Source organism: Manduca sexta, chromosome 12 (genome assembly GCF_014839805.1).
Source record: "Manduca sexta isolate Smith_Timp_Sample1 chromosome 12, JHU_Msex_v1.0, whole genome shotgun sequence".
NCBI classification, from domain to species: Eukaryota; Metazoa; Arthropoda; class Insecta; order Lepidoptera; family Sphingidae; genus Manduca; species Manduca sexta.
In genome coordinates, this window is record NC_051126.1 from 12,426,899 (window position 1) to 12,445,537 (window position 18,639).

Here is an 18,639-nt window from a genome sequence, read left to right on the forward strand (position 1 = left end):
TGTAAGCTATGGGGTGAGGAGGGAATACAGCATCATCAACGATATAATAAATACAATGAACAGGCCAGCTTCTATAATTTCATTTCTCTGTTGGTCACCGAGTGAGTATATTTAACATCACCCCCTCTTTATTAGTGTGTGGTATATTTTTGGGCAGAATAAGACCTAGTTTAAACGACCAGTTGTTGGAGGGATTTTTGATCACGGATTCCATGTCAGCATGTCTAATTTCACAGGCTAATAGTAGAATTACCTACTCCTAATTAACTAATTCATTAAGAAGGCATATTCATAAGCAATACATATATTAATTACAAAAAAATACAAAAGATAATATTTATTGATAACATGAAATATACAGAAGCCTCAGATTTAGCCTCGAAGGGGTAGGCAGAGGCGCAACTGGTGCACCCACTTTCCACCGTGCCCATTGTGATCTATGATGTGATAGGGGAACCTATCGCCATATAGGGCGCAAATTCCAGACTGCGGTCTAATACTGAGTAGAAAACCCCAATATCACTTTGCTCGACCCAGAGATCAAACCCGAGACGTTAGCACTGAAGTCGTATCGTAATATAGCTAAGAAATTAGTGCAGTCTAGTCTAGCAGAGAAAATAAAACATTCAATTTTGTAACTGATATTTATCATAGCTTGTGGAAATAATATAATAATCTTAACAGGTGAAATGATCAAATACTCGTCATCACAAGAAAATATGACTGAAACTAAAACGATCCAAATTGCGACAACTGACAATGCAAGTACTCCTAACTTGGCCAATCATGAGCAACACATCGTATTTGTGGCTGATTTATCATGTCCAGATGTTGATAAATATATAGAAACTGTAAGTATTATTGTAGTAGTACATACCTAAACCATAAATCAAATATAATTGTATTATGTCTGTACAATTAAGATTTTAATGGTGCTTGCTCCCCTGCCTGTTATAAAACTGTTGCTATAAGTGTATTTCATCAACTTGGTAGTATTTACGAAATATTAAAAATGGAGCGGTTCTTTTCTGGTATTTAAGCTTTTTGAAATTAAACTAATTTTCGGATTCTATCGCGGTAGCACCGCGATAGAATCCGAAAATTAGTTTAATTTCAATGTCTAACATTCGCGTAAACATAAGAAATCATTATTTAAGCTTTTTGGTAATAAGAAGTAATCAAGATTTGTTAAACATTTTTCTTATTTCTTTTATTGATCATCAAACATCCAGAGCATTACTTGCGCTATTTTTATTGGTTCTCTCAATATTTGCGAGGCAAGGACCTCTCAAACTTTTTAGTAGGCATAGATGCTACCTCACCATATTGCTCCAATTAGCCAGTGTTTTCTCTTGGCGTGCAGAGCACAAAACGTGCTGTCGAGATTAATGTGGGTCTTCGCGTTAACATGACCCGTAAATGTACATTATGAACAATTTATTAGTCATTATTTATTCTTTACATTGGCAAAGACAAATAGGATACAGCCATTGCTCTGTGGACGAATGACTAACTGATTCAGTATTATCAACGCAAACATAATAACAAGTAAAAAATGTTTTGGGCAAATATTTTTGATATTTGTTCCGAGGATGAAGTTATAGGAATTGGAATGTTATTTACCATCAGTGAATTTACAATAATGATCTGTTATGTCCAATAAGGTATTGTTTGATGATTTTAAAATTATTGGCTCCCATTCTTTAGTTATGTAAATATACTAAAAGACAAATCGCAAATTATATTTGAATTCTGATGTCAGAAATGTTACAAATATTTGGTATCTTTGAACATATTTACTAGCTTCTGTAGTATGTAGTTGTTTACTAAAATAGCTATAACCTTTTCAATCATTTCTACTTTATAAAACATTAGACGTTAACAGGAATAGAAAATTGTCGACGCAGGTACATTCCTTGTATTTATCCTGCAAACTGTCTGGTGTTAGGTGTTTAGTAATTCTGATCTCTATGACAGGCAGGATACCGGTCATAAAACAATTACTGCAAAATTGCGCTGCAATAAAACATGGCTTTGTAATTTTGCTATGATAAATAAAGATACATTCATCTATTAAATTGTAGGAGACTGTAAAGGCGTCTGCTATAACGCACTAAACGTGGTGGAAAGACCGAAACCCTCTCGTAGTATAGTAATAGTAGTGGAGGTCCAGCAATGGGACAGTATATAATATAGCACACATCACGCATTTATCCCCGAAGGGGTATGCAGAAGCGCAACCAGACCACCAACTTTTCGCAAAGTGTGTTCCTTTCCATACTGTGATGGGAGCATATTGCCATATCGGGCACAAATTCCAGACTTTGGGCTGATACTGAGCAGAAAAACCCAAATATCACTTTGCCCGACTCGGGACTCGAACCCAGGACCTCAAAGTCACGCATGCAGTACAACTCCGCTACCGAGGCAGTCAGTATGTAATATAGACCTGGTATATTATTATAGAGGTAAATCGATTTGATTGTTTTAGTGTAACCAACGGAAATATTTTCGTGGGCCTTACCGATGGATTTTTTTACAAAATCAAAATGAAACTTCGGTGCCTCCAAAAGTTATAGAGGAATTGGATATTTCAGTTGATGTAGAAGTATTCATTGTTACACGAATCGACGAAGAATCTTTTATAATAAGTATGAGTAAGTAAAACGAATTTTTATGAAAACAATATTTCAGATAATTACATTTTGGATTTTTTTTTAACTGTGCCAGAATAAATATCTGATATATATCTGATAGATATAAAATAACAAATTATATATTCTCAGGAACTAAACCAGTCTATTTCACTGCTAAATTATTAACAGCAAAAAGATTAGAAAAGTTATTGTTATGTAAGAATATAGAAACGTCTTCAACAACTAAACTCATGTTTATTTTTAGTTTACAAAATAAGTAGTGATAGCAGTTGGCGTTCAGAACTTTACGGTTCTTGGAATGTTACACATGGCTTCCAAAAGAGGAAGGATTTTAATGATGTAACTGCTCTGAGAAGACACAACTTACAGGGTTACCAACTAAAGATTTGCTATGTCCTCACTGAACATGACAGTATCAACCATTTAACAGATCAAGTGTAAGTACGTTTGCTAAATTTATAAATAGTTGTATCACTTATCTATGTAAGTGCATTTATTTGCTGGTGTAAAGATAAATTCTATATCCACCCGGATAGCAACCATCGTACACAAGGTGTTAAAACCCGCCATAGTAGCCCATGTAACTGTGTCGCGTTCCAGGATCAGCCTGTGTATATTTGGTTCCAGCAGGCCAGCATAATCGTGTCAACTGCCTAGAGTAATCATGTCCCGTCAGTCGGCATTCTATTGAACCTCGCTCCACTTACCATCAGGAGCAGTGGGGACACATTGGCGTGCACGTAAAAAAAAACTACTGTGACTAAGAAGCGATAGCAGGGTGCTTTATAAAAAAAACGTACTACAAATTAATTTTGTCTACTGATCCTCAACTTTACAATTAAAACTTCTTAGGTGTTTTCTTAACTGCGTAATACACAACTTCATTGTCACTGAATAGCAAAAGGTTTTATTATCTTCATAATACACAATTTTATCGTCATTGAATAGCAAAAGGTTCCATATTACCTTAAATCTCAATAAAGTTATTTCCTTTAGTAATGACCACATCGATACCATCACCAAAGTAAACTTCCCAACGACTAATCATTTATTGGACTTTTTAAACGCCAATAGAAAGTACTTCTTTGCTAATACGTGGGGATATCGCCTTAATGGCACTTGGAATGGGATGACGGGATATCTGGTACGAGGAGAAGTTGATATTGGAGGTATGGAATCTTTTCAATGTTAAAGTCATTTTCGGGAGATATCAACATTATAGTTTTAATAATTTAAAGGCAAAGTTAAAGGCTATGTTTAATAATAACCAATTTAACAAATTTATTTACCTTTTAAATGACACGCACCATGCGTGTCATGCCTATTCAGAAGGGAGAAGTGGATGGAAATGGCACAGTTGTATTCTAGATTGAAGGATGATGGAGCCAGAAGTTATCTAACTCAACAGACTGACTGAGATATGATTACAACTTCAGTCGGTTTGAAATTTAAACTCCTTGGTTTTGCTATTGTATATGGCGTTACTATCAAACAAAACACCATCCTTTCATACAGTAAAGTATAGTATAAAACTTTTTGTACATTTGTACATTCTGCGAAAAACATCACCTTTTTTCGTATATTAAATATTTTGTATATTCTGCCCAGGATCACCAATGTTCTTCACAATAGAACGTATACCATACGTGGACTACATATCAAGTCCCACGCCCACACGATCGAAGTTCGTTTTCCAGGAACCGAAGTTGTCGTACGAAAATAATTTGTTTCTACTCTCATTTCGCACCACGGTGTGGTACAGCACTTTGGCGCTAATATTCATATTGTTTCTGGCTTTGTTCCTTGTCACTTATTGGGAGTGGAAGGCAAGAAGATATATTGAATCGGTAAGGTTTTGTTTAAATTTGATGACTACCTTATATCACGGTTATTTTCAAACTCCCTTATTCATAGACGTTATGTATCTAAGGACGGAGCTTTGCTGTGCTAACAAGTCTATTTCTTAGTGCTGACGGCATGGCAGCCTTCGCAGTGCGTAGATATATGGCCGTTGTGATTGGCTGAGATACAACTTGAATCTAGTTGGCTGTCAGATAAACAAAACTGAAAAACAAACTTGTCATTACAGTAATGCTTCGTCCGTCGATAAAAATGCTTATGGATAAGGGGGAAAGAATGTATAATTAAGAAACACAAATTCATAGATTTAAGAACGAAGGTATATGCTGTCAATGCTATATATATCATATTCTGTGTTCATTTTTGTATTTTAAAATAATGTTATAGGTGCAAACCGTTTTAATTGAGTGTAATAAAATAAATAAATAGACTCACGCCGTGCTAATTTTGATAACGATTCGAACGTGCTGTGGTAAAGCGAGCTGCGAAGAAACTAGATAATATTAATATATAAAAGTCGATTTTGGAACAACGCACTGAATTTTAAAGTTTTATTTCTTCTAATCTTAATTTATATACCTACTTACTTTTAGAGAGAAACAGACTCTGCGATTTTAAGACCTAATATTGGAGATGTTGTCATTTTGATCTTTGGTGCCACTTGTCAACAAGGCAGTCCTGTGGAGCTGAAAGGTAAGTTTTATTTTATATCTGCTCTATTTAACTCGTTTAACGAAAACAACTCAGTATCAGCCCGGAGTCAGGAATTTGAGCTGATATGGCTAGAAGCTCGCCCCAATCACATCATGGAATGAAACACACACGTCGTGGTTGCACCAGTTACGCCTCTGCTTACCCCGTCAAACATAAAAGACATGAGTAGTATAGGAGTGGTATATAATGTAGGATTTTGTTTTCCAGGGTCTTTAGGACGTATCGTATTACTGATATTATTTTTGACCCTGATGTTCCTCTACACATCGTACTCAGCCAACATCGTCGCGTTGCTGCAGTCAAGCTCTTCAAAGATACGCACTTTGGACGACCTTCTTCATTCGAGAATAAAATTTGGAGTCCACGACACCGTATTTAATAGATATTACTTCTCTGTAAGTTGTAGATTTTAGTGTGTTTGAATGTTGTTTATTGTTTTCGAACTAAACAAATAATTAGGTTATAAATTTAAAGAAACATGCTGATGTATCATAATCGCTGTATAATTATAATGTTATATTGTTTTTCATCTTTCGAAGAAGCTTTTAAAGAAGGACTACTTAAATTTATTCCTTGAATTTTTAACTCATTAAATTGTTGCAATATTTTATTAACATAATAAGAATGCTTCAAATAATTCTCGTCCAAATTATTCTTATTATCCTCGCGTGATGTTTTCTCACGAAATAATTATTTATGAAATAATTCGATACCCGTGAACCGCAAAGGTTCAAGGAGAATCTTAATAATATAACAATAATATCAGCCCTGTATTATACACTGTCCCACTGCTGAGCACGGGCCTCCTCTACTACTGAGAGGGAATAGGCCTTAGTCCACGACGCTGGCCTAGTGCGGATTGGTAGACTTCACACACATTCGAAATTCCTATAGAGAACTTCTCAGATGTGCAAGTTTCCTCACGATGTTTTTTCTTCACCGTTAAAGCGAACGATAAATTCACAAAGAATACACACATGATTTTAGAAAAGTCAGAGGTGTGTGTCCTTGGGATTTGAAACTGCGGACATTCGTATTGGCAGTCCGTTCCACACCCAACAAGGCTATCGCCGCTTGAGAATCTTGCTTATGACTTATTTGGAATAATACAAAACATCAAAATATTCCTAAAACTCAAAATTTTGTCTGTACACTATAACCCATACAGTGGAAGCGTTTTAAATATTTTCACATTTTTCTAGACTGCCACGGAACCGGTTAGGAAAGCTATTTACGAGAAAAAAGTCGCGCCGCCCGGCTCTCCGGCGCATTTCATGACACTTGAGGATGGTGTGAAGAAAATTCGAAAGGTTTGTACTGCATTTTTCTTTGTGACAAATGATTTACCTGAAACGAAAAGTCAGTACTGCAGCGCTCTGAGTTCCTGGGTTTGAATCCCGAGTCGAGCAGAGCGATATTTGGGGTTTTCTACTCAGTATCAGCCTGGAGTCTAGTATTTGTACCCGATGTGGCTTGCCCGCTATCACATCATGGGACGGAACACACTTGGCAGTGGATGATCTTTTTTAAACTACAGTAACTGGAATCCAAGTGAATGAAATTGCGAATTTTCCTGTCCTGTGACTTTTCAGTTGAGTTTTTCGTTGGCTTTAGTTGACTACTTCATACATACATAATACTTAATGATTTAAATTGCTAAGCTAAATAAATACTTGGACAAATATACGAAAACAAAATACTTAATTAATTAGGTACAGACTCCAAAATTGATATCCTACGTAGGTAATGTTAAATTATTTTATGGTGTATAGTGTTTTTTGTTAATATGTTTCTATGCTCCCTTTATAAAAGAGACTATATAATTAGTGGGCGTTATGAGAATAACATTAATGTCGCAACACTAGTTGAGACTACTCAAAGCTGATCTCAGTTAAAGTTTTTTGTAAATCATAATTTCGGGAGGCGTGTTGTTCTGGGCAGCCTTAGCAATTATAATTAAGCGTATGTTATTCAAAATAAATACAATTTAAAGTCAACAAACACAAATACTGTTAACTATTACCGCATCAGTAGGTTATTTTCCACTTTGCTGCACCAATTCCAGCAGGACCGTCGGTTCGTTGCCCTTCTCCCTCACATAGTTACGTCATCAGACTTGGCAAACAGTAGCAATGGACTTCAATTCACATTTGATAACTGAGAAAAACATTAGGTTTAATTTTACCCACAAAACATTATGTATCAGAAATTAAGAATTTTGTTTGTTACTTTTAATCCAAATATACTAATTAAAATAAAAGATGTCCCCAAATACATTAATTAAAAAAAACTGTATTTTATGTTATACAATCTTGATAATATTTTTGTGTTTAATAAATGAATAAATATCTTTTTTTTAAACCGACAATTTTCTTAATATTTTTACAAAGAACCTTTTATAAAATTACCGCAGATATGTCATTAATCAATAGTACCTACAACTCTAAGTGTACGTAAAATAAAAATGGCGGATGGGTGAAAAAAATTAAAGCATTAAAAGAAAGAAATCAACTCATCTAAGAGATATGCGTAAACAGACGCGTCGGCGGACTTTGTTCTAATATTCTGTTATCACAGGGACTATTTGCATTTCACATGGAAACAGGCGTTGGGTACAAATTCGTGGGCAAATATTTTGAGGAAGGCGAGAAATGCGGCCTCAAAGAGATACAGTACTTGCAAGTTATAGACCCTTGGTTGGCCGTGAAGAAGGACACGCCTTACAAGGAAATGTTCAAGATTGGGTAAGTTTCAAAATTTGCAGCAACCATATTTTTTTCGTTTAGAAATAAATAATGTTGCGTTTGAAAGTTAAAAAAAACATTTTATATATTTGTTTTTAATTAACCCGCTAGTTTGTTAAGGCTAAGTCTAAAATCCTTTTATGTTTTGACGTAAAAAAATTACCCAAGGTTATTGATTCAAATAATTTTTATAAAGTCCTTTAGTGCAAAAAAATCTCACAAAAATAACTAATTCATAAATAGGAAGATAGTGATAGCAATATTTTATTACTAATTAACAAAAATATTCTGGTACCTTCCACGTCTTGGATAATATTTAAACTTAAAAAAATATATAACAAAACTAACAAAAATAATGTATGTACTTAATGAATACTTATTGACTTTCAATTCTAGATTAAAGCGTATTCAAGAACACGGCCTGCAGAATAGAGAAAATCGTCTGCTATACGAAAAGCAACCTAAATGCTCAGGAAGAGATTCCAGTTTCGTGTCCGTCAGCATGGTAGACTGTTATCCGGCACTACTTGTTCTATCTTATGGATGCCTGGTAGCGTTAGCTATATTATTAATGGAAAAGTTACATTATTGGAGGCATGTTATCAAAAGGAAGTTTGTTTGTAAACATTGATAACAATATTTAAGTATAATAATAATGTTATATAATGACGCACAAATAGTATTTTTGAATAAAACAGCAATTTTGCAACGCTTTGAAGATAGTATTAAAAAACCCGAATTTTATTTAAACTATAAAAAATAAAGTTTGTCACAAATTCATTTTTTTTTTCGTATAAACACGTACATAGTCTTACAACACAATTGAATACACACTAGTAAAGAAAACAAACAATGTTAACTTATTAATATTGAATAAGAAAATAAGAAAATAAATTCTAAATTAATGTCTACTTAACTATTAGTGCACCTTGTTAGCCGCACGCAAACTTACATGAAAGTAGTAAACAATAAAATCAATGGATATTGAAATTGACTTTTATTGGAATGATCGTGGAAAAAATTAGACTACTTTTTAATGTAATCAAATCGTAAAGTAACCGACCAATTCTAATAATCAATTCAGTAAATTTAAGTCTAAGGCTGATTTTTAAATCGATAGATAGGATTATATGTATTGTTATAATAAATCAAACTGGTCATATTTCATACACTATTAACGCTTTTATTGTTTTTACTGAAGTTTTTTTATCATGCTTGCATCGAAATCCATTTTTACCAAGAACGCACTACGACTCTAACGTTTTATTGTATGGGTAAATTTATAATTGCCATTGTACCTGCAACTAACAATTAGCCGGCACGCCTCTACGATTTACGTAATGGTAGCTAATGATTTTCTAAACTTATTAATTACACGTATTCTAGAGGTAAATGCACATTTACTTTGCGTCTTCGCAATGGGTGCCATTTTGTTTATTATTTTAAATGCTATCACTTTTTCGAAAGCAAACGAAGTGGATCTGGTCCTTGACGTCATTAATTCTTATTATAGAACTACGTCAATCGTTGCCAAAGTTTGCTGGGATGATAGTAAGTAGACAATGAAAGGTACAGTATGGCAAACAATGTTTGATTCTGAATTGAAAGTAACCAGGTACTGTAGGTTGCATGTTATTAGAATAAATAGAATAACATGCCAATAGGCAAGTAACCGACAGATAATACGTGATGATATCTAATGTATCTGGTCTAAAGAGTAAGAATGGAAAATTTGTTACAAACCAGATAAAATCTCGAGGTAGTTGAAGATGCAGACGAAGAAAGTTGTTAAAGCAACTCTCAGTTAACATAGTAGTGTAGTAGTATTCAACAACAAATTGACAGAATCTGAACGATGATTCAACGTCTAAAACTTAAATGGTCACCTTTCCATCTCTTGTAATGCAGTAAATCAAATAGAAAGCTAAAAATACAATTTGTATACTTACAGCAATAAAGGCGAAATGGGCTACAAAACTCTGGAACTTGCAAAGTCCAATAGGAATCAATTTCGTCACTCAGGACGCTAAAGATTACCACTACTCTCCAGCCACTGATGTACTCATAATTCTTGATAGTAACTGCGCAGACGCAATATCATTTCTGCAGGAGGTATTCCTATATTTATCATTTCATATTTTTTTGACCATACAAGGTGTACAATCCACTGTCGTCCATCCCTCTGTCTCACCCGTCCCTACTCCCTTCCTATCCTCGATTCCCCGATGTCGTTAAGCCGTTGACTGCCTCTGTGGCGTAGTTGTATTGCATGACCGGTACAATAGCGCTCTGAGGTCCTGGGTTCGAATCCCGGGTCGGGCAAAGTGATATTATTTGGGTTTTTCTGCTCAGTATCAGCCCGGAGTCTGGAATTTGTGTCCGATATGGCGATAGGCTCGCCCCCTATCACATCATGGGACGGAACATACTTGGCGAAAAGTGGGTGCCCTAGTTGCGCCTCTGCATACCCCTTCGAGGATAAATGCGTGATGTTATGTATGTATGTATGTATGTTAAGCCGGGAGATACCAGTATCTCAGTAGCAGGAACCTCCCCGTTTTGATAACGGGGAAACATTAGGGCCCTCATGTACTACGCACTGAGGATCAAGCGATCGGCCAGCTCGTCTCGACATTTAAAGGCATGAAATAAAAAGTTTTGGTGTTCATACAAAGTTTCTAATTATATTTAATTAAACCACCAAATATAGCATAATTTTGATATAACGTTACTAAATAAAACCACATTCCTAACTTTTTAAAAATCACACTTTATAATAAGTTACTCGAACAATAAATGTAAAATAAAAAAAGTGTAAATTTCGAACTAAATAAATGTCAATAAAATATAATTTTATAAGCCCTAATGGTACTACTACTACTCTAATGATTCATTGCAGCAGCAATATCACACCTTCAGTCGGAAACACAATCACGAAAACGTCAATATAATAATAGAATTTAAAAATCTATGTAATAGAAAATTATGCTTGCTCTTGAAGCTTGCTCGACTTCATCAGTTGTCTTGTTCAGTTGATACATAAACATTAACAAACCTATGTTATATTTGCAAGAATGAAGAAAACTATCGCTTCCGAAGGCCATACAGATGGCTCATATTTGGACCTTTATTTGATAACAATGGCCCAACAGCGCCTGAAATAAAAAATCTAAGCATGTTCGTTGATTCAGAAGTGTTAGTTGCAAAGAAGATAGAGAATAACTACATGCTAAGTTTAAGTAAGTACTTATACGATATTATTAAATAGGGTGAGCACTTCTCTTTTCTAAATGATCTTTTTCTATATTTATATATGTTTTGAGCTCGCGGCTTCATCCACGTGAAAGGATTTTTTCGGGATAAAAGCCCCGTTATATATTCTCCATGGATACAAAGTAGCCTTTATCCTTCTCAGAGTCGCAAACTATCTTTAGGGCAGACTTTGAAATCCGTTATGTAGATTTTAAGTTTATCGCGTTCAGGCAGACAGACAAACGCGGGGACTTTGTTTTATAAAATGTATGGATTATGATACATTTTTACTTTTCTTTTTAATGACATTACTTTTTCAATGCTTCAATAGCTTCCTTTAAAATGTAGTTTACAGAATATCATCGGAGAGTGAATGGTATTCGGAAGATTACGGAATTTGGTCTAAACCCTACGGCCTAAACAAATCAAGCGAAATAATTTTTTCAGCCACCATACGCCGCAAAGATCTTAGAGGTTTAACAATAGTAACGTCACTCATAATAAGCGATAACAGAACGAAATATGAATTGTACGACTTCAGGTAAGAAAAAGTTTTATATAAATGTACATAGGTATATTGCTTCCGAAGACAGATGAATAAACGGCCCATCGAATGGTAAGTGATCAAACATCTCTTCGTCATAAATCGGTCGTATCGAATGCTTTACAGCTGACGGCTACTTATTAATAGCAACGTTTTTTGTTACACTAACTGTGAATTCCCTACAGGCTCCTAAAGCATAGCAGTTTTAATCATCTAAACTATCAAATGCCTTATTCATTTTAAAAATCATCAGCATATGCCCTCACAGAAACTGTTTCCTATTTCGTCAAAGTACCCACAATGTTGTATCATGGAATTTTATAGGTGCGGATCGTCCGAAACTATTAAGTAATAGAAAATTAGGTACTTCTGTCATTACTGCATATTTACTAATGTTTTATTATAATATCATGTTAAAAAAAATTATATACATTTTATTAGATCTTGATATTCGTGTTTCAGAAACCTCTTAGTCGACACAGTAACAAAAACTACAGTGCGTCACTTAACACCCCTGTATCATTTCATGAACGCTACAAAAGCCTTCGTGTTCACCGACAACTGGGGCTACTATATAAACGGCTCCTGGAATGGCATGATTGGCGACCTGGCGCGTGGAGACGCTGATCTTGGAGGTATTCTTCAATTTATTTGTGAGGTACCTGTAACTCATTGATTAAGTCCAAGCTTAATATTGAATCTCTCTCTCAGAATGTAGATTTCCACCAAAATGAGGTTTTTAGCTCGGCCTAAGGGCAGAAGGGATTTGTCTCATACAAAATATTCAAAGGCAATAAAAACAACTCTTGAAAAAAGAGTGAAAACAGATTTTTAAAGCCTTTTTTTATACGTATACAGCAAAGTGACCCCACTGCACATCCAATAGTATGTCAACTGACGAGAGATGATTACTCCTCGACAGTCGACACAATTATGCCGGCTTGTTGCAACAAGATATACACAGAGTGATCGCGGAACGCGACACGCTTACACGGGCCACTATGGTTTTAACACCTTTTCTACAGTGGTTGCTATTTAGGCGGATTTAAAATATATCCTACCACCACCATTTTATGTGACTAATTTATTATTCACAGGATCATTGGCATTTATAACAAAGGAAAGGCTGGCGGTCGTGGAATATTTATCTCACCCAACTCCGATCACAGCGAAATTCGTGTTCAGAGAACCACCACTATCGTATCAACATAATTTGTTCCTACTGCCTTTCAAGACAACAGTATGGTGTTGCATTGGAGCATTTATTGTTCTCGTCCTATTGATTTTGTACATTAACGCGCATTGGGATATAAAAAAGTTTCAACATTATCGCCAGGTGATTACTAAGGTGTCGCGCAAACTGTCAAATACGTACCATTTTCCGGGAAACAATATACGACTTTAAAACTTACTACTTGCTACAACTAACTCCTATTAGTTTTATAATAGTTATGTCCTATACCTTACCTCGCATGTGCTACTCATTGAAAACCAGCGCTGCAGTATTGCATAGCTGGTATTGCTGTATATAGCTGAATGGGAAGTCCACTGTTAGTGCAATAATTGCTCATATTATTTAGTATTTTGTGTATTTTTTTTTTGTTCCAACCATAATGTTCTTTCTTTCTTACTTATAGTGTTTCTCGGCAAAATTTGACGTTTGCTTACCTTATTACAATGGAAGTTCGTAATAATCAACCTATCTTGTATTGTAGATAAAGAGTACACTACTGTTTCTATTTTCCAGAAAACGATGGATTTTACGGCATTAAGACCTAATCTGAGCGATATAACAATATTTCTCATCAGTGCTATGGCACAACAAGGCAGCCACCAGGAACTTAAAGGTACCTTTCTCACCTAAATAATTGTCTTACACTGAGAATATCCCTCGGTTCTTTACGATTATCAATTGCTATTCGTGTGTTTAATTATTTTTCTGTAAGTTCAAAAAAATCTCTACCAGCAGTCCTTAATCCCTATTTCATTCCTTCATGATTCCTCTTCGTTCATCATCTTCATGTCGTCCATCTTACTAATTTGCTTTTCATCAACTATAAAGATACATTATTGATAGGTATGATCTTATTGTATGATCTTTGTGCAGATCCGGTTTTAATCTTCACATGGATACATAATACCTTTTTCGTTGTTGTATCTGTCAGGTACCCTAGGCCGTTTGGTGATGTTCATTCTCTTTCTGACATTCGTTTTCCTCTACACCTCGTATTCAGCGAGCATCGTGGCGCTGCTGCAGTCTAGTTCCAACCAGATCCGAAGCTTGAACGACTTGCTGCATTCAAAACTGGAACTCGGCGTGGAAGACGTACCTTATAATAAATATTATTTTTCTGTAAGCGATTCTGATTGTGCCGTCACAGTTTTATAACCCTTGATACTGTTATAAGTGTATGTAGGCCAGCGTAAAAAATGCAATTATAAATTGTCTTACTTTTTAACGTCGCTCAAATTTAATCACCAGGTTAGGAGTTTCCAGGACTTATGAAATCCAATATTAAAGTGGTAAAAGTTTATAAAAAAGTCTACATCGATTTAGCCATGGAGTCTTAAGTTGTCGGGAACGTTTTAGACGTTCAGTACTTCAGATTACATCAAAACTTTGAACGGAGATTTTATGACAATAAATAGAATAAAACAAGTCTTCAGAACAATAGATATTGATATAAAACCTCATTTCAGACCGCCACAGAACCCATCCGCAAAGCTATATATGAGACTAAAGTGGCGCCAAAAGGATCCAGACCGAACTTCATGAACATTGATGATGGAGTAAAGAAACTGAGAAATGTAATGCAATTTAAATATCATTATGTATTGCTGGTGAACCGTGTCTAGGGATCGAGCGGCAAAATTGAGTCTGTCAAGTTCGTACGTATATACTATGGGCCGTGTTAATAAATCAATCTCACCTTTGAGTAGCATCTCAAGTAGACATCTAATGCATTGAACTATTTAAAACACAAAGCTTGAGTTGTCATTTATCAACTTGTCCTCAGCTGAGTCGGCGTTATTTAATGGATAACACTTAACAAAACCGCCATATGGTGTGAATTAACATATCATGCGATATGTTTTTGACATCTGTTTATAACTAAAGATGACTTTAAGATGCTGAATTAAACTTGACTTCGTCTTGGCTGGTATCGCACGTCAGAGCGAAACTTTTTGTTTTAACATGACTTTTGTTGTGGTTTATATTGTTTGACCCTCGGTGGCGTAGTTGTACGGCATGCGCGGCACAACAGCACTTGGGTAAAGTAATATTTGGGTTTTTCTGCTCAGTGTCAGCCCGGAGTCTGGAATTTGTGCCCGATATGGCGATAGGCTCACCCCCTATCACATCATGGGACGGAACACACTTGGCGAAAAGTGGGTGCCCTGGTTGCACCTCTGCATACCCCTTCGGGGATAGATGCGTGATAATGTGTGTGACTTTTGTTAGCCTAACAAGGGTCGGCTTATACAAACAGACTGAAACCGAAACACTTATGGGGGAGCGCTTTAGGCGCCCGAAACCCTTAAAAATTAAGTGACCATGCTGAGGGCAACCCAGTAACAGATTACGAACCTAAACTTAGGACGGTCACTGGGAGAGGATAGACATCAATAATTAAGAATGAGCGTAAACAATAAACTAAATAATCTATCCACTACCGTATTTGTCAACACGCGGGCCGGTACTATTCGAAGGGTCGGAGGGACGGAGAACGCGGCGAAGTCCTCGGCGGCGAGGGCAGAACTGCGGTCTTATCAGCCCCGGATCTAAGGGGGGGCTAGCCGGGGCCCATGCCCCGGGCGGCGAATTCAGAGAGCGGCAAATTCAAACTTGGCAGACGAATACATAACTCATTATTAACGCAACTTTGACTACTAAGACATCCAGTACATTCAATACTAAAATTATTTCTCGGTGGGCACAAAATGATGATGATGTTCATGACAAAGGTAAAAATATAGGTGGGTGGGGGCGGAATTTTCAAAATCTTGCCCCACCTCGAAAAAATTCAAGATCCGGGACTGGGTCTTATGGAGTGTAAGAGTTTTAGGAACTGGATTTTACGACGAATAGCTATCGTTATATAGTCCTCTGGGCCTGTTAGATCTGAACGCGGCCGTCTCCATTTAACGCTGTCGAATAGAGCGAGCGAAACTCAGTGGCATCTATTAATGCGGCCCTTAGATAAGTTCGTACGGAACTTTCAATGTGTAATCTAACTCGTACTTGCCCGATGTAAATTTGTCATGACTTAATTAACAAGTTATCTTAAGATTTGCTTATTACTATTCTATTTCTTCTATTCTATTAGATATATTATCATCACAGCAATACGTCACACTATTTTAAGTTCTTTGGTATAAATTCTTTCACAGGAACCGTTCGCCTTCAACATGAACACTGGTATAGGATACAAATATGTGGAGAAATACTTCCTCGAACACCAAAAATGTGGACTGCAAGAGATTGAGTACATCGAAAACAACACGCCTTGGTTGCCTTGCAAGAAACATTCGCCATTTAGAGAAATTTATAAAGTCGGGTCTGTTACTCCAAGGTTTTTTAATTAGAACCTAACATGGCCCATCCTTCATGTTATCAGTTCTGTTTTTGTGTTATAATGGAAAAACATACTATGATTTTATTTATTTAATTTATTGTTTTTTTTTTTAAAGCATGTAGGTATGTGTTCCAATTTAATCAAACGTTTTTTTATTCAATAAACAATTTCATAAAGATTTTGAAATTAAGTATGTAAGTATATTTTATGTGCGTAGTCATGTGCATTTAAGATAGCCGTAAGGGTGTTCAAGTTTGTTCAACTAACTAATTGATTTTAGACTTTTCAAAACTGAAAACCTATTATTTTTTCAAATGAATATTGATGTCATTCAAAGCACATTTTTGTTATTTTTCTTTTGAACCCCCAGTACTAAAACCTGGCTACGTCCCTGGCATGAAATTAAATAGAATTAACCCAACAGCTCAAGACTTGATAAAGAAGTATTATATTTTGCAGATTATTCAGAGTCAACGAACACGGATTAGGGGACAGAGAGAATCAACTAGTGTACGCCAAGAAGCCGGCATGCACCGCCCGCGGCGGGAACTTCGGCTCTGTCAACATGATAGACTTCTATCCGGTACTACTGCTGCTACTGTATGGGATGATCACGGCCTTTCTACTCCTGTTCTTAGAAATCTTTATACATCAAAAGCAAATGGCACTTACATTGTCATGGAATAGCGCGCTTATTTAATATACTTACTGCTTTTATAACTAAACGTAAAGCTAGTCGAAATCATTGTAACAGTAAAACTGCGATATTGCATTTAACTTAAGAGATGGAGCTATATATTTACCTACGTCATTATGGCAGCTATTCGTTCGAAGTTTACCTATATATGCAGCAGAGTTGGCAGGTATCTGCGATAATTTCATTCTAACACGCAACTGCAGTCAACTTCACACCAATTTGTATTTGCAAGCACGAAAAATCTAATAAATAAACATTTTTTTTGTTTATTTATTACCAGCACTTGTTTTGATCATATTATGATAAATACCTACACAATTATAACAATGCATCGAAATATAAGGACACGTTTCAGTATTGAACTATGGGTGACGTGTTCGCGGTAATTTCCTAGTATCGTTTTGCACACAAATAATCTCACTTAGAACGATAGATCGTCTTTACGATAAGCATTTCTTTGTAATAATTAATAAATGTAATAAACTTAGTACAATAATACGTCTTGTTCATTGACAAAAAATATAGCCTTAATAGTAAATATTAGCTGATAACAAGGGTTTATGGAATTTTTGTCGTTTCCAAGTCTAATAAAGTCATACCTAAATGCTATCTGTAGAAAGCAAGCAATTGTTGCAAAGAGCTAAACACTAATTTCAAAAGGTGAAAGATTTTTTACATTATTTTAGACCTCTAAGATTTCCATAGTTTGTTAAAAACAAACTCATTACTAACTTCGTCTGAAATATTAGAATAGTATATGGTCTTTGTGAAAGTGTAAATACACAAATCAACTAAAAGGCATTGAACAGTGTAGCCAGGCAGTCTGCAGTTCGCAAACCGGTATTGGAACAGGTAATGGCGACGGGATCGATTACTGGACGTCTGACTGATATATCGTCAGTGAAATAGCAATTAAGATAAAGGCAGGACAGTGCCCTCGAGATAGACTGGTTTAGCGTACAGCATAAGCAAGTGTGTGTGATGTATGGGTCAAACCAATTATCCTAAAAACATGTCACTGAGTTATACATCAGTAGGTATAGAAGTGTGGACTCCTGCCAGGGTCTATGGTTCGAATCAAGGGCGTGCTATTTCGAACTTGCATGTGTCCATTATTATCGTAAGCAATTAAGAAATTGGGAGAAGCCATTGCCGCGATTTCTCCCTAATAAGTTGAAGATGATGTAGCTATAGCAAAAAAAAAATTATAAATGGATATACTAGACCAGAGACTTTCCCGCCCTCACATCCACCACTACAACTCCTCTAAGCCAGAATCAGCAGTGGCAGGCATTTTATGACACCGAGCAGTGAAGCTCGACGACTCTCAGAGAAAACGAATCTGTCATTATCCCGCAACGAAATTAATCAAATAGAAAGATAGGGAGGAGTTGGAAATGTTAATTGTCCACTTCCCTACATATACTAAACCAGGGTGAACAAAAAAAAATATCATCATGGTCAACCGCAGGATGTTCACTGCTGAACATGGGCCTACCCTCAAAGATTTCCAGATCGCCCTTTTGACCTCCTGCTGCTTAGTGGGTTTATAGGTATAAAAAATGATATCTATTATTAACGCAATGCAAAGGAA

General features: G+C 35.9%; 2 protein-coding genes across 2 annotated transcripts; both read left to right on the top strand.

The window, feature by feature from the left end:
• The first annotated feature begins 690 nt into the window (after window positions 1–690).
• On the top strand, window positions 691–9,451 carry LOC115452121 (ionotropic receptor 75a). Its single transcript, XM_037437995.1, has 10 exons — window positions 691–851; window positions 2,492–2,657; window positions 2,902–3,094; window positions 3,654–3,826; window positions 4,266–4,509; window positions 5,113–5,210; window positions 5,439–5,626; window positions 6,434–6,541; window positions 7,809–7,975; window positions 8,372–9,451. Exons 1-10 carry the CDS (start codon window positions 720–722, stop codon window positions 8,604–8,606), a joined length of 1,704 nt encoding a protein of 567 aa, XP_037293892.1. The 5' UTR covers window positions 691–719; the 3' UTR covers window positions 8,607–9,451.
• A 552-nt stretch (window positions 9,452–10,003) lies between these two features.
• On the top strand, window positions 10,004–17,541 carry LOC115452099 (glutamate receptor ionotropic, delta-1-like). Its single transcript, XM_030180553.2, has 10 exons — window positions 10,004–10,087; window positions 10,875–11,214; window positions 11,576–11,768; window positions 12,234–12,406; window positions 12,869–13,107; window positions 13,519–13,618; window positions 13,937–14,124; window positions 14,472–14,579; window positions 16,164–16,330; window positions 16,808–17,541. The coding sequence occupies exons 2-10, from the start codon at window positions 11,151–11,153 to the stop codon at window positions 17,046–17,048; spliced, it is 1,473 nt and encodes a 490-aa protein (XP_030036413.2). The 5' UTR covers window positions 10,004–10,087; window positions 10,875–11,150; the 3' UTR covers window positions 17,049–17,541.
• The last annotated feature ends 1,098 nt before the right edge of the window (window positions 17,542–18,639 follow it).

Coding starts and splice junctions, on each gene's coding strand:
- LOC115452121 (XM_037437995.1), top strand. CDS start 720: ATGACTGAAACTAAAACGATCCAAATTGCGACAACTGACAATGCAAGT. Junction 4,510..5,112: donor AGATATATTGAATCGGTAAG/GTTTTGTTTAAA, acceptor TTACTTTTAGAG/AGAAACAGACTCTGCGATTT. Junction 6,542..7,808: donor GTGTGAAGAAAATTCGAAAG/GTTTGTACTGCA, acceptor CTGTTATCACAG/GGACTATTTGCATTTCACAT.
- LOC115452099 (XM_030180553.2), top strand. CDS start 11,151: ATGTTCGTTGATTCAGAAGTGTTAGTTGCAAAGAAGATAGAGAATAAC. Junction 11,769..12,233: donor TATGAATTGTACGACTTCAG/GTAAGAAAAAGT, acceptor TTCGTGTTTCAG/AAACCTCTTAGTCGACACAG. Junction 14,580..16,163: donor GAGTAAAGAAACTGAGAAAT/GTAATGCAATTT, acceptor ATTCTTTCACAG/GAACCGTTCGCCTTCAACAT.